Source organism: Trematosphaeria pertusa (genome assembly GCF_010094035.1).
Source record: "Trematosphaeria pertusa strain CBS 122368 unplaced genomic scaffold BU26scaffold_18, whole genome shotgun sequence".
Taxonomy (NCBI): Eukaryota; Fungi; Ascomycota; class Dothideomycetes; order Pleosporales; family Trematosphaeriaceae; genus Trematosphaeria; species Trematosphaeria pertusa.
The window spans coordinates 687,503-701,931 of NW_022987229.1; the positions used below are offsets into that span (position 1 = coordinate 687,503).

Below are 14,429 nucleotides of genomic sequence, written 5' to 3' on the forward strand. Positions count from 1 at the left end.
TCCGATTTTCCTCCTCTCCCAGGCAAAGATAGGTGCAGCCGCGACCTCGAAGCTCTTGGATGCCTGGGCTTCTATCATCTGCAGATAAGACTAAGTTGCAATGTCAACTCCAGACTCCGATCCACTCTTGGATCCCAAGCTAACTGCGAGACAGATGCCGTCTCCGGACTCTACCCTACCACGGCCGCTTCCGCTACGACCTCCATGCCAACCTTCTCCTGCGCGCTGCTCCTCTATAGCTTTCAATTGCCACCTTTGCACCTAAGCTGCTGCTCACGCCTCGACAGGTCTGCCCTACTAACACCGCTTACCTTGAAAGGAGACTGTCAAGTTCTCCCACCTCACCTCGACCCGTACTTGTTGACCGCCCCGGCGATACATTCCTCGACCGTTCCCAAATCGTAGCAGCTTTTCGCACTCTCTACAATATACTGATAGGAAAGACAGACAGATCCTCGGGACCTGGTTTGGAGAATGTAGTGGCACTAGGAGAATGCAGGCTGGCAAAGTGCATCTATTGGAGATCTGGCAGCGAAGCACTCCAGGTACCGCTTCCGGACGATACCGTGCTGTCAGTCGCCTAGCGGGCTGAGCTTGAATAACGCATTTGGAAACACTGGATACCATCCCAAGGTCTAATATATTCCTGCCGTGGACCCGAAAGGAGCTGTCCTTGTCTCCTGCTTGCTAGAAAGGAAAGGGCATATACAGGGAGCGCAGGCTCTTAGAGCCATCATAGATGCTAACAAACCCCACCCCATTGCAGGTCCGATCTAATAGACGCGGCGTCAGTGTGTTCGACACCCTCAATCTTTGAATAGGTAAAGCCTATCCTGAAGCGCTTCACCCTCTTTTCAGCATTCAAATCCTTCAAGCTATCCCGGTGCTCCAGTTCCTTTAGCCTGTCCCCTTCCAATCTCGTGGACACACCCCCTGACCCATTGCATCGCGACTATACGGCAGCACACCAGCCCCTTCTTCTGATCCTGCTCAGCCAGACCAGGATGATGGAGAGAAAGAGGTAAAGAAAGGAGGGGAAGGGCAAAGGATATTAGTACGTGCGCAGTACTGGCTAGGTAGCCTCATGTTGGCTAGTTCTTTGATGGTTTCAGTTAATATGTTGCTGGCACGATGAGCGGCCTTAGACTTTAATGGTACTCAAGACACTACGTACCGACCTCGAGGTCCCATTATCCACCCCTTTTCTCAAAAGACAGTGACGTGGGCTTAGAATGTGGTGGTTCTCATGTGAAGTATTGGTCGTGGTCAATTCACTTCTCTTCCCCCATCACTACTTCCACCTAATCCATCGGATCTCGCTGCTAACGTATATCTCGCGTGACGGTCCCTTCCTTCAACGTGTAGCCCAGCCGCCATTGACGGTCTTCGAGACACTGGTGATTCTCTCGCATCCTGAACTTCCCGTTCTGTCGATGTACCCAAAAGTACAAGGTCGACGTTCTCTTCCATCTCCATGCTAGTCGGATAGGGAATATTATTGAATGGTCCCGATTCCGTCTCATGGGCAGGCGATATAGAATCGGGGTTTTTCCTGACAGGCTGTCCTTTCTGGTTCGGCTTATGAATGCTTCGGATAGCCTCAACCCAGCCGACGTTCGTGTCCACCTGCGAGACCAGGCGAGCAAAGGAGACAAGACTTTTGATCTGACGGCCATTCAGGTGCGGCATCTCACTAGCCAGGTCCGTGAGCGTCTGGTGAGATATTGCTTGAGGTAGCTTCCCATCGCACAACTCCTTGAAATTATTCCTCAATATCTCCTTCCCTTGTTCTCCGTCGAGATCAGAGTACTTTGATAGTGAGCTAGATTCGTGATTGGAAGGCAGGACTAAACTCGTCTGTTCAATTGGTGGTCAGGAAAAGTATGCCCGGATTCGGAAAGGTTGAACTAATATGCTCATATCTCCATCTATTCACGCTCTTCGCTCTGTCCCCTCATAACTCGAAATTCCTTGTACTGAGTTTGAAGGGAATTTGGAATTCTCTAGAGTGGCAGCTTAAGATGCTGGCGGGTTCCGTATTCATGAATTATTCTATCAAAAGTTATGCCTCCTCCTCTCCCCAAATCCATTCCTCCCACACTTCCAGCATCCTTTCCTCAGCGAGATGCCACCGGTAAATCTCCACCAATTTCTGCTCCTCCTTTACACTCCCCCTCTCCGGATCCCAACCGAATGGCTGCCTGCCATATATAGTGTCGTACGGAGGAAGTACGGCTGCCTTCATCGCCCCTTGGATGTGGCTGCACGTTCGTTGCAGCATCTCCCTTCGATTTCCGAAAGGCTTCGTATCGCTGATCTCCTGCACGTTTTCTCGTGCGTATTCGTCCCACGGTCGTACCAAAGGCCACCAGCCCCATTGTCGCCCGGAGAAGTCTACGGCGAAGAGACGACCGTTGTAGAATTCGATCTTGTAAACATAATGGAAGCTGCCATCATAATGTGTGGTGTTAAAGCCGATTTCGATAATCGACCTGACCGGACTTGGAGATTCTGTATTTATTCCATTAGCTGCTTGTTCTACATGATCGGACTCGAAATCGAACGAGGATATGAAGGGTTGACTAACCGAAGAACTCTCTCTGCAAGATTGGATGCAGCATAGTAAGTACGTGATCGCACTCCAACGCCATAAGAAGCGCTTCATCTATTTCCCGCTGCTTCTCCATGCTGAGCCCTGGTATCTTTGGCAAGGAAGTCTTCACGCCCGGGGTTCCTCGCTCGAAGAAGAAGATGTAGTCCCCGTGACTGTCCTTGACGGAAGTTACAATGTCCGAGAAGGTCTTCCTTCGAACGTCGATATAGAAGTTGAAGATGTGGTAGATGTGTTTTCGAAACTTCAATTCCTCTACATCCTCCTCGTCCTTGGACAGTTGCTTCAGCGTGCACGGCACGCAGCTTGTGGTATCGAATTCGATCTTGACGGGCGCGCAGCAGAAAACGCATCGCTTCGGCACGATGGAGGGGAAGAAGTCCTTCAGCTGGACGACTTGGGGCGTGTATTTGGTCATGGCGGCGGAGAGGACGCGGACAGAACGTATGTCTTGATATCTACATAGCAAATCGCCAGAGGCGTCACGTTAGCTTCGCACTCTACCTAGATAGCGCCACAGGCAGGCTTGAACGGGGAATCAGGACAGTACTTACGGGCCGGAAAGTGAGGTGTTGGCCAAAGAGCAGGTAAGAAGCGGGCGCGGCTCCAAAAGTTTACGCTGCTACCTGTGGCGGTGTGCATCACAGTTAATGGGATTGTGGCGCAACGCCTAATTTCCGCTCCACGAAGCATCATATCTTCTACTAACGACTACAGTCTTCGTCCTAGAGACGTATATATTGTGCTTTGAGGCTAAAAGATTCGATAACTGTGCTGGCCACCTAGCGTTTCGCGAAGTTCATGCTTCAAGAGGTTTAAAATAACAATTATGTCCGGAAGTTACTGAGTCTTGTAGACACGGTAGGGTAGCTATCAATCCAACTTACACCTTGATATCTTCTCGAGATTAAAGGTTATATCATGTACATCTCCCCGTGCTGTTATATTTGAGTCAGATACTCTCCAAATAGCAGACTCGTGTTGTCGAACGTGAACTGTATATGCTACGGCGCATACGTTGATACACCCTAGCCCGGGCCTGCAAAAGCCACTCCTGGAGAGACTCAACGAATCATATGAGAATTAGATGACACCGATATCCTGCCTTCAAGACCCCTGGCATACATGTTACGTCCTCAGAAACAACAGGCATAGATAGATGCTTCGCCCCGTGTCCAACACTCTCAATCCTTAAATATGTATGACAAATCTTAAAAACATCACTCTTTTCACATTTCAAGTCCAGCAAGCCACACCAGCGGCCTAGTCCAGGGTTGGTCTCACGTATTCTTCAAGCTACCAGCATATCGGAAAACGGGAGAGCCTCAATGCACTGCGAAAAGCGTGCCGGAAAGCCTGAAGGCCTTCGCACGGTTGAAGAAAGCCAGACATTCTCAATGATGTAGAGACATAGGAGGAGCATTGCCGTCCAACAGCATCGACAAAGCCATCAAGCAGGCTTTCGTAAAGCCCCACCTGATAGCCTTCGGTACGTATTCCATCCCCCAGTCCACGAAGCCGTAGTCAAGCCCGAAGCTCTCCAGGCGCTTAAATAAAGGCGGGACTTCTCAGTGACACAGATAGATTAGGAGAACCCTCCTACCCGGAGACCTCGATACAGGCGTCACGTCAAGCCGGCTTTGCTTCCGTAATCCCCAGCCGGGAGGTCTTCAGTCTTCAACACGTAGCACAATAGTGGGCGTATAGCAGAAACAGCCTGTATCATCACACACATCACGTCACACACACAAGCAAGACACACATATCACCCAGAAGCAAACCAACTCCGATTCCACTCCGCAACTACCAGCCCGAAGGCCCCCAGCCGGCTCCGCTCAGCCAGCGCCGCCCATCCTCCCCCTCCCCCCGCTCACTCCTCCTCCTCCCCACCCCCCATCCCCTCCTGCCCCCCTTTCCTCTCCATCCTCTTCCTCTCCTTCCTCCCCCTCCTCTTCCTCCGCTTCTTCTCCTTCCTCGTCTCCCTCCCCTCCCCAGCAACCTCCTCCTCCTCCTCCCCCTCCTCCACCTTGATGCCTTGCCGCCGCTGGTTCAGCATCCGCGGGACCGCGTCGGCGTTGGCGTGGGCGAGGGCGAGGGCGCGGGCGAGGGCGCGGGCGCGGGCCTGAGCGCGGGCGTTGGCGGCGGCGGCAGCGGCAGCGGCAGCATCTTGCGCGCGCTGCTCGGCGAAGAACGGGGCCAGCAGGGCGTTGAAGAGGTCCCAACGGCCGGCCAAGATGGCGGCCGAGATGGCGGCCGCAAGGGCCTGGCGGGCGGGGGGGTGGTGGAGGGCCTCGAGGGTCGGGCGGAGCTCGTACGGCTGCTGCTGCTGCTGCTGCTGTTGCTGCTGCTGGCGGGGGGCGGCCATGGTGTTGTAGATAGGTGTTTGATAGTGGAAAGTGACGTGTGATGAGGGCTTGGAGGTCGTCAGGGTACGTGATGCGTATAGCAGGTAGGAAAGTACGCTGATGACGACGTGTGTGGATGTGGACGTGAGGTGCAGAGACTGTACAATTTGCAAAACATACAGGACGCCAAGAATGGGTTACCTACACACACGGCTTTCACTGACCCACACCACCTAATCTCGCACGCACAAACACCGACCGGCTAGCTAGGCCGCTAATTCCAGCCCACCCAGCTCCTGCCCATGACGCGCCAAACACGCACCTCACCCGAGCGCAAGTCGCCCATGCGGAAGCTCTCAGGCTTAACCTTCTTGCTCTCGCGACCCTGCTCCCACACACGAACCTTCTTCTTGCTGCCGTCCCACTCGACCACAACGCCCACATGATCCGGTTTGCCCACCTCCACAGAGTATTTTGCATGCATGGCGCCATGCTTGCCCTGAAATTTCGCGTTGCGGAAGCTAATGATGTCGCCAGGGCGGATCTCATCGTACTGCTGAGTCGACGCGTTTGCCAGGTTGACATACACCAGGGCACCGAAAGAGCGCGTCGACACCGGTGGCAGAGCGTCCTCGTATGGCCGGAGCAGCACGCTGATCAGGTCGTGCGGGGCGCCGTTCCCAACAACAGAGCCCTGCTTCGACTCGACATCCTTCGCAATCTTCAATCCGTACTGCTCATGAGCGTTTTCGAGTTGATCCTGTCGAAGACGCGGAGGCGGCGGCTCGTGACGCTGCTCAAGCTCAACATGGGAGACGTCATTCGCCTCGAAGCGAGCCGTGACGACAGTCTGCGAATAATCCATGTACAGAACAAAGATGGCCTTCTCGACGGTATTGCCGGACCTCGACTCATACTTCTCGACAAGAACGTCTTTGCGGCCTTGAAGAGACGGCGGTGCCATGTTCGGCTGGGTCCACCAGTGAGTCGACGCACCAAGATCGATATCGCTAGCGATAAACTCCTGGCTAGCAGAGGGACGAGGCTGTTCAGTTGAAGGACGGCCTTGGTGAACTGCTCGATTCACGTCAAGAGACTTCCGACCCATGGGCGCCCTATGCTGCTGTGCGGACTCCGGTGGCGGAGGCGGCGGGGCTGCTCGCTCTTGTGGTGGGGGAGGCAGAACGACCCGCTCTTGTGGCGGAAGAGGAGGAGCTGCCCTCTCCGGTCGATACTGGTGAGGGGGTGCCTGAGGCGGTGGTGGCGGCGGCCGGTCATGAGACTTGCGAGGAGGTGGTGATGAATACAGATCGTCCTCATCTGAAGACTCCGCAGCCTGGTGCTGAGGCACCGGTGGAATTGAGGGAGGCATTGGCGGCATCGCCGGTGGCGGTGGCCGGTTTTGCGGTGGAGGAGGTTGACTCTGAGGCGGTGGAGGCATTGCCCTGGGTGGCGGCGGAACCGCTCGTGGAGGCCCGGTATACCGGTACGGGTCGTAATCATCGTCATCCTCTTCAACATTTCGCGCCGGCGGTGGGACTGGCGGCGGGGGTGGCGCACCTCGCGGAGCATCCATGGACACTCTGCTTGGAGGCTGTTGCGGGGGAGGAGGGGGAACAGCACGAGAGACGGACGGCGGCAATGGTGGAGGACCAGCTGGAGTTGTTGGAGAGCGAGCAGAGGACGGCTCGTCAGCTGTGGTGCTGTCATCCATGCTCGGTTCTCTCGCATGAGCCTTCAACGCGTCCTTGTGCGTTGCGCCCGGAGCGATATCGGTATCGTAATCGCCCTCGTAATCGGTTTCACCTTCGTTACGATCAATCCTCTTGGGCACGCTCTCCATGGTCGGCTGTCGGGATGGAGGAGCGCCCGGAGGAGGTGGTGGAGGCGGCCGAGATGCTAATGTTGGAGAGAATGTTGGGCTTCCTAACGGGATTGGTGGCACACGCTTGTCTGGCGAATCCTGGGACATCTCATCTGATGCGAGGTACGAGCTCCGCTTCGAAGGCGGATGAGCTGACGGTGTCCTAGGTGACGCAACAGTCTGTGCTGCTGGAGCATCCGTCATCTCATCGCCAGACTCAGAACCAGGGCTGGGAGAGCGAACTTGCTCTGGCGGCGCAGGACGAGCTACATGTACGTCAACATCTTCTCAACGCATTCACATCATCACACTTACAAGCTGAAGGAACTGGAGGAGGGGCTGGTCGATCGCCAGTGGGGATTGGCGGAGGAATTGGCCGTCCTACATGTTGTCAGCGCTCGATTCGGCAGTAGGGAGAGGCAAGGATGGTATGTCTTTCAAAACATACTGCACACGCTAACAGTCATGATATACTCCGAAGACCCGTCAAAGGCAACGTAAGTCTTTGACACGGTCTCAGGCGATGATGGCTGAAAGCGGTCCAGCGTCTCGCGAACAGGACCATCTTCAACAGGCTTTCGAGGGATCAGAAACTTACTCTCTGCTGGGACAGGAGGTGGACGCTCCGCAGTCGGAGTCCTTAGAGTTTGTGGGGTCACATCCTCGACATCCGGTACCTCCTCTGCAGGACGGGCCTCGGTAATGGGATGAGACTCTTCGTCCTCCTTCTCCACGCCAAGCTGCCTCTCCTGAGGCTCCGGACTCTTGACTGGTGGCATTCCCATTGGAAACATGGGGACGCGCTGTTGCGGCATGACATACTCGTCGCTGTCTTCAGTGGACTTCTTTTCGGCCTTCTTCTTCCTCTGCGACGAGCCACCCATTGGGAGACCACCGCCAAACATGCTCATGCCTGGCATGCCCATTCCTCCGCTCATCTTGGCCATGCGCTCGCGCAACTCCATCTTCCGCTTTGTCTCGGCGTCCATCTCGTCCTCTTCGTCTTCATCTTCCTCGTTCTCGTCACCGACATCGGCCTCTTTGGTTGGCGCAGTAGGTGCTCTAGGCGGAGCTCTATGCTTGGCGTGCTCGTCATCCTCCTCGACGCTGGTGGACGTGCCCTCCGCATCTTCCGTATCACCGGCTCCTGATTGGTCCGCATCGTTCGCATCACTCAGAAGCTCACGATTTAGATGTTGCACATCCGGGGACTTCATGCTGTGCGATGATCGGGGCGGTCGAGCGTGCTCCATCGATCCACGTTCTCTCGACTCTCCGCTGAGAACCTTCTCGAGTGCTGCACCGTCGCCTTCCTCTGGCCTACGTTCATGAGACTCGGTCCTCTTCTTCACTGGCGGCCTCTTTTGCTTCTCCTTGTGCAACGCAGCTGCACGTGCTGCCTGCTCTTGCTGCTGCTTCTGCAATAAAGCTATGCGCTCTTTCAAGCTGGTAACCTTGGGCTGGTCCTCTTCCTCGCCTTCGTTGGTGGGTGCAGCACCATGACCAGCCAGCCCGGCCCGCTCCGCGTTCTCCCGGTCTTGCGCCTGGCGCTCTGCAATTTCCGGATCTTCTTCACGGCGATACGTCTTCACTTGCGGAGCTTCACGTGGAGGCGGAATATAGGCATCCCGACTTGGGGGAGGAGCAACAAAAGGCCTCTTGATGAAGTTGCTGGGAGGCCCTCCGCTAGCCTTGAAGGGCTGAATTGGGGCGGCAGCAGGCTGATTAAAGGCTGCAATACGGTCACGAAAGGAGCTCGACTTTGCGGCCACGGGCGGAGGTGCCTTCTTCGCGGACGGAGCAGTGGCCGGCTCAGCTGGAGCAGGTCTTGGAGTCGGCGGGGGTTGCTTAGGAAGCTCCTGGGACCTTGCGCTCTGGGCGGACTCGGGAGACGTGGGAGACAGCTGCGATTTGGCCGCCGGCGGAATTTCGACAGGCGCGGGCTGCGGCTTGGGCGCCTCTGGCTCTTCCTGGTGCACCGGAGCTGGCTCCTGCTGCGGCACCTCAGGCGTCGGGGGTGCTACGGGCTCCGCGGGCTGTTCCAATGGCCTATGTCTCGATGCCCGGTTGGGCCGCGGCGGCGGCTCCGGCTCGTACTTCTCCACAAAGTTCTTGGGGAACAGGCCATCGTGCTTGGTGCCGCTATTGTCGACGTACTCTCCGACATACCAATCGGCGTCCTCCTCCTCGGTCACGGTTATGACCTGGCCTACTGGGAAGCTCAGGTCGTCCTCGTGCGGCGACGAGTACTCGTAGACGGCCTTGACCTTGAAGCCCGGCATGGCGACGACGACCACAGGCGGCGGAGAGGCACCGGCGGAGCTTCGGGATGCGGTCAGGCAAACACAGCTCCTGTCGCCGCCGAGGGGGCGCTATGGCGGATGTCGAGGGTTGTTTCAGAGGCGGCTATGCAGCGCGGATGTGCGTGGGATATTGCGTAGGCGCTGGCTGGGAGCGACTCTGTCAGCCCAGACACAGTGCGGGGTGCGGGGAGGAAGCAGGGAAATCTCACCTTTGCGGGGAGCTCCCATAGAGCACTGTGCGAGCGAATATGGGGGAAAGGGGAGACTGTTTGGCCGTTGCTCGGTGGTGAGGCCGGAGTGTTCGTCATGCAAAGCCACGACAAAACGCCCCGCGCCGGCCTTGGCGCGAGCTCCACGCTCACGCAAGCAGCTGCTCGTAGTCGACGACGATCAGCGACTGCTCTTCACATCAACCGCGCAACCCGCCGGCATGCCGCCAAAGTCGATCCTTAAGAAGACAGCCGTGTCCGCGGACGCGCCGCCGTCCGCAAGGCCCGTCAACCAGCGCCACCTCGATCTCGCGCTCCACCATGCAAACATCATCGAGCAGCGCAAGACCGTCGAGCAGCAGGTCCTGGACGCTATCCTGGTGCTGATGGACTTTCCTACCGCGCCCAACGCAGATCCAACCCGGCCCTCTGCCTCCGACGCTCTCTGCTTTTGCGAGTCTGTGATTCCCTTTCAGCCTGCAGACTACGATTCGCTCATCGAGGAACGCAATATTGCCGACAAGTGCGGTTATGCGCTGTGCCCGCGGCCAAAGCGGAAGGCGCCCTCGCGGGCCAAGAAGCACTTCATCGACACGGCAAAGGGCGTGGAGATTGTGGATCGGAAGGTGCTGGAGGTGTGGTGCTCGGACGACTGCGCGAAGCGGGCGCTCTACGTCAAGGTGCAGCTGAACGAAGAGCCGGCATGGCTGCGTCAGGGCGGATACGGAGACAAGATCGAGCTGATGGTGGATAACGCAGAGGAGCATCGCAAGGGGCTGCCGTTGCGGCTCAAGAAGGGGGCTGCGACCCCGCCACCCCCAAAAGAAGAGGATATCGCGGCGGCATGGGCAGCACGCGACGATGCCCTGGCCGACCTCGCCATCGAACGCGGAGAGACGCCAGGCCGGCTGAGCAAGACAAGCAAGGACCTCATCCAGGAGCGCATAAAGGAACGCGTGGCAAGTGCGCCTCCCGTGCCGCCTTCACCGAGTTACGGACCGCTTCTCATGGTCATCGAGGGACATGTTCCCCTTTCCAGGTCGAACAGGAATGAGTCGACCACGGCTGAGAAGGGCGATGACGAAGATGAAGACGACCGAGACTGGGACAAGCACCTGCCTGGATGAACGACCTGCCGCTTCATGGACATACATCTGAGAATTTGCATTGCCATCCGAAGCCAGCTCTTCGGTGCAATGCTATAGCCCAGCTACGGGCACCAATAATTCCAGCACGCCGGAGAAAAGCACTGTTTTGAGGAGTGCAACTGCAGGATAGAGACCTATTATCTCTTCCGCTTGAATGCTGAAACCTGAGTTGATGCAAGCATGGGTAGAAGACAACGGACCCGGAGAGGTCAGATGCAGCAACAAGGATGCTCCGGGCAGCCCATAGTAGACATAGAAATGAATACCAATCTCGACAGCCCTCACACGCTTTCGCGAATATGCCGTGATGTCGGCGGGATGCATTCGATCTAACCTTGGAATGGCTCCCTGCACGGACCACGGCGAAACATTGATCCGGCTAAGCTTCATGATTTACGATTTGCACCGTCCATCCCGACGAGCATCGTCACTCCAGCCGCCATTGACGCCCCACCAGCGGCTGCCGCATCGCCATGGCCCTCCGGCGCCAGAATCTGTCGCCCACCGCAAACCTGCTGCGCAACTCGCGCCTCTTCTCCCTCCCGAACCCCCTCCCGCGGCCCAACGTCGCCGAAACGTACGGCGCAGGCGTGCAGAAAGTTTCCGACACCGCAACGCTCCCTTTTCCTACGCACCAGGCCATCGCGACAACACCCAGCTCCCTCGCTCGTGGAGATTGGGGATTGAAAAGACCTCTGCCCTCCCGGTCGCATCTTGTCCAGACGAGCAACCCGGTGGTGCGCGTGAAGCAGCTCGATACCATTGAGCATGTCACAGACTTCGACTCGGCGGCGGACCATGTGCGGACACGGCAGAAGTGGGAAGAGCTGGGCATTCCGATGATGAAGGGCATGGCCGCTATGAGGGAGACGGGCGTAGGAAATATACAGCCCGGTGGCGCATTCGAGCATCGGTCCGATGTGACATCGTACGAGGGCGACGAGGGCTTGGATGAGGCTGGATTGATCCTGGAGACCGTCAAGCAAAGTGTGAAAGCAAATATACAAGAGGAGGCAAAGGCCGCGGTAGCCCGGAGACGGGATCCAAACGCTCCCCCGGCATCATTTATTCCCTACAGCTTACCCCACCCCGACCCGGCTCGACACAACGCTCGTCGTTGGAAACATGACGGACCCTGGCTTCCCGGAATGAGCGCCGACGAATTCACCACATACGTCACCAAAGAGCTTACCGCCCGGCGAAAGGAGTTCAACCAATACCTCGTCCAATATGTCAAGAACGAAATCTACACAATACGCCAAAACTCATCACGGAATTCCGGCATGGCGCTCGAGGAAGCAGAAGCGGAAGAACAACGGGCTGCCCAAGAAAAACAATGGGCCAACATTACCTCGGCAGACATCAACGCCGGCATCAAAGCCCTGCGGCGAGAAGCCGCCGTCGACCCACTGGCATCCAAGCTCGTCCAAAGACTCATAATCCCCTTCCTCCGTCTCCCCAACATCAAGTTCAAGAACACAGCATTCCACATGGACAGCACAAAGAACGAGATCGAACAGTACCGCTTCGACGACGACAGAGCGCCGCTATCCACCCACCCCTCCGCCGGTCTCGGCTACCTCCGCACAAACGCCTACCTCAGCAACCACCCCATCCTCGGCCCGCAAGGCGAACGCACGCCAGTAAGCGCCCGCGTCGTCCAGCCCCTCGAGACAAACTCATCAACTGAGAAGTACGCCCGGCTCGGCGTGGCGGGCTTTGTCGCAAACGACGACTATTCCAACACTGGTTCCAGCGCCCGGCCTTTTTACCACAGACCTAATGACGTGCAATTCATCGACGTGCACACCGAGGGCGGCGCAAAAGTCAATGTGCACCCGCGCTATGCATCCGTGACAAACGATGGACGTATCCATATCAAGCTGGATCGCGCTACAGGCTCAGAAATCAAGGTTGCGAGGGGGGAGCTGGAGGACCGGCCGCCGGCGCGGGAGAAAGTGGAGCAGGACCCTATGGCTGATTTGACGAGCGGCATGGGGAAGAGCGGAATCAAAGAGCTGGATGAGCAAAGCTCGCAGGCGCAGGACTTGGCGAATATGTTGCACGACCTTGCGCAGCAGGGGGGCGGGAGCCGCGGTTTGGGGGAGGTGAGGCCCGGCGTGGAGGAGGCTGCGAGGGGTGAGGGAGATGCGAGGAGTTGAAATGAGATGGGATGGAGCGGTTTGTAAGATAGGCAGGCGTGGATTGTAGAATATGTACATATTTGTACGGCAATGTGGACGTTTGTATATCCCGTTGTTCTTTCTGATAACCTCTCTTTCCGCTATGCTTACGTGATGCGTTGTTAACCACTGCAGTCAAAGTATGCGGATATGGAAGGCCACGACTTAGGCACGGCTGTCAAAAAGGTAGACAGAATCAGCAAGGCAGTCGGGATAGCAACGAATCCAGCTGGCAAATCTACCGATCTAGATATCTATCCACAGCCCGTTACGAAATGTTCATTGCCCGCACCTAAAGCAAAATATTCCGGGGCGAGGAAACAAGTCGAACGTTGAGATTGGTCGGTCAATCGCGCAAGAAGGGAAAAGGAAGGGAAAGGAAAATGAGGACAGGCCTGGAGAGACTGGTCGGGCGGTGTGGTGGGTTGGGATTGGGATGGTAATGAGAAGAGGAGGGGGAAGTGGGGTTAAGGGAGCGGAGCGGTTCATTTCACCTGTGGTGCGTAATGGAATGAAAAGGCTATCCTATCTGTGAGGGGGCGGTGTGTATTCTGTGAGATGAGCATGATACAAGGGACCCTGCTTCGTGTGGAGAGAAGGCTGCCGCAGGCTAGGCCAGCGAATGGCGATGGAAATGCAAGGTAGTAACAAATATACTGATATTAGTTCGAGACTTTGCTACCTAACTGTATGGAGATGGATACTATTCAGTCCAGGACGGAAGGACTGTTCTGTTCTGCTCTGCTCCGATAGAAGCATGTCTGCCTAGTTCGTAGAGCGGGGTTCATTCATTGCTGGGCGGGCGGGAACGCACAGTGCTTCTTCAACCTACCTGCCTTCCCACCTTCCTCGCCATTATCTAACTACAAGGCAGCAGCATACAAGTCCCGAGACAAGTGGCCATCAGCGAGCGCAATATGCACATACCCAATTCCGCATACCTTGCGAGCGGCAAAACGCGCCCCACGTGAGACCGCGGTAGCGCGACGCGCATGGCGAGGCGGCACGCAAGGCGTTGCTCGGGCGTCGGGCGGTTGGTCGGTAATGGCGTAGCTGCCCGGCTCAGCTGTGGAGTTGCCCAACGCTGGAGCCGATGATGAAGGCGAGATAGAAAGTCGCCCCGGAAGCAGGTTGGATCGCGTGGAGTGGAGCTCGGTGGTGCGGGCTTTATTGCTACAGACGGATTGATGGGGCGTGTGTTGGTTCGTTCTTAGGGAGCGAGCTGAAGGTTGAGGTCGGTTTCGGGTTGTTTGAATGCTGGCGGTGGGTATCTAGGTATGCACATGGGATGTCTTTGAGTAAGCATGCGCGGGTGGCCCTCAAGCCAACTGAAGCCGTGGGCGTTCACCCTACTGTCCGGCTCATCTAACAGGGTGGGGGCCCTCTCTGTTGAGGCCAACGGTCGAAACAGCGGGAAGTAGTGGAGCGATATGAACCGCAGCAGCCTGCTTTCACGTGAGTAGCATAACTCCGAGCCACGACTTACGGCGTAGTCCACGCCCACTTGACCATCTCCAGCATACTCCTTGGGCCGAGATCCGACAACCAAGGTGTTCGCCTCAGATTGCACTGCAGCCTTGCAGCCCGCTCGTCAAACGCTCAATCCCGCACCTCTAGCACGCCTGAGCAGCAACTTCAGCTGGACAAGGGTTATTTCAAAAGCTTGTTGTTCCTCCCTGTAACCTAAAGTGCGGGAGAGCGCGCATAGCCTCGTCGATATATGGATTCGGGGGCTGTGGTTGGAGGTTAATGCGCGGAGGAGTGAA

General features: G+C 56.7%; 5 protein-coding genes across 5 annotated transcripts; 2 read left to right on the forward strand and 3 right to left on the reverse strand.

Annotated features, from left to right (window-relative positions):
• Positions 1-1,266: 1,266 nt before the first annotated feature.
• On the reverse strand, positions 1,267-3,764 carry BU26DRAFT_510295 (uncharacterized protein; the record flags this gene model as incomplete). The annotated part of the gene is made up of 6 exons (XM_033827217.1): positions 1,267-1,809; positions 2,102-2,511; positions 2,588-3,061; positions 3,166-3,237; positions 3,499-3,549; positions 3,737-3,764. The coding sequence occupies 6 exons, from the start codon at positions 3,762-3,764 to the stop codon at positions 1,267-1,269; spliced, it is 1,578 nt and encodes a 525-aa protein (XP_033678109.1).
• Positions 3,765-4,481: 717 nt separating this feature from the next.
• On the reverse strand, positions 4,482-4,976 carry BU26DRAFT_570508 (uncharacterized protein; the record flags this gene model as incomplete). Its single annotated transcript, XM_033834020.1, has 1 exon — positions 4,482-4,976. One exon carries the CDS (start codon positions 4,974-4,976, stop codon positions 4,482-4,484), a length of 495 nt encoding a protein of 164 aa, XP_033678110.1.
• On the reverse strand, positions 4,956-9,442 carry BU26DRAFT_524069 (uncharacterized protein). The gene is made up of 4 exons (XM_033830197.1): positions 9,333-9,442; positions 7,419-9,268; positions 7,136-7,201; positions 4,956-7,086 (listed from the first exon to the last, which is right to left on the reverse strand). Exons 2-4 carry the CDS (start codon positions 9,100-9,102, stop codon positions 5,231-5,233), a joined length of 3,606 nt encoding a protein of 1,201 aa, XP_033678111.1. The 5' UTR covers positions 9,103-9,268; positions 9,333-9,442; the 3' UTR covers positions 4,956-5,230.
• Positions 9,443-9,507: 65 nt separating this feature from the next.
• BU26DRAFT_524070 (uncharacterized protein) lies at positions 9,508-10,761 on the forward strand. Its single transcript, XM_033830198.1, has one exon. It carries the CDS (start codon positions 9,554-9,556, stop codon positions 10,457-10,459), a length of 906 nt encoding a protein of 301 aa, XP_033678112.1. The 5' UTR covers positions 9,508-9,553; the 3' UTR covers positions 10,460-10,761.
• A 144-nt stretch (positions 10,762-10,905) lies between these two features.
• BU26DRAFT_524071 (uncharacterized protein) lies at positions 10,906-12,730 on the forward strand. Its single transcript, XM_033830199.1, has one exon. It carries the CDS (start codon positions 10,954-10,956, stop codon positions 12,640-12,642), a length of 1,689 nt encoding a protein of 562 aa, XP_033678113.1. The 5' UTR covers positions 10,906-10,953; the 3' UTR covers positions 12,643-12,730.
• Positions 12,731-14,429: the final 1,699 nt, after the last annotated feature.

What these genes read in the sequence shown, in the direction of transcription:
- BU26DRAFT_524069 (XM_033830197.1), bottom strand. Translation starts at nt 9,102, where the DNA reads ATGCCGGGCTTCAAGGTCAAGGCCGTCTACGAGTACTCGTCGCCGCAC. An exon ending in ACCTCCTGTCCCAGCAGAGA is followed by an intron (nt 7,202 to 7,418) that starts GTAAGTTTCTGA and finishes GACAACATGTAG; the next exon opens with GACGGCCAATTCCTCCGCCA. An exon ending in TCCTCCAGTTCCTTCAGCTT is followed by an intron (nt 7,087 to 7,135) that starts GTAAGTGTGATG and finishes ACGTACATGTAG; the next exon opens with CTCGTCCTGCGCCGCCAGAG.
- BU26DRAFT_524070 (XM_033830198.1), top strand. Translation starts at nt 9,554, where the DNA reads ATGCCGCCAAAGTCGATCCTTAAGAAGACAGCCGTGTCCGCGGACGCG.
- BU26DRAFT_524071 (XM_033830199.1), top strand. Translation starts at nt 10,954, where the DNA reads ATGGCCCTCCGGCGCCAGAATCTGTCGCCCACCGCAAACCTGCTGCGC.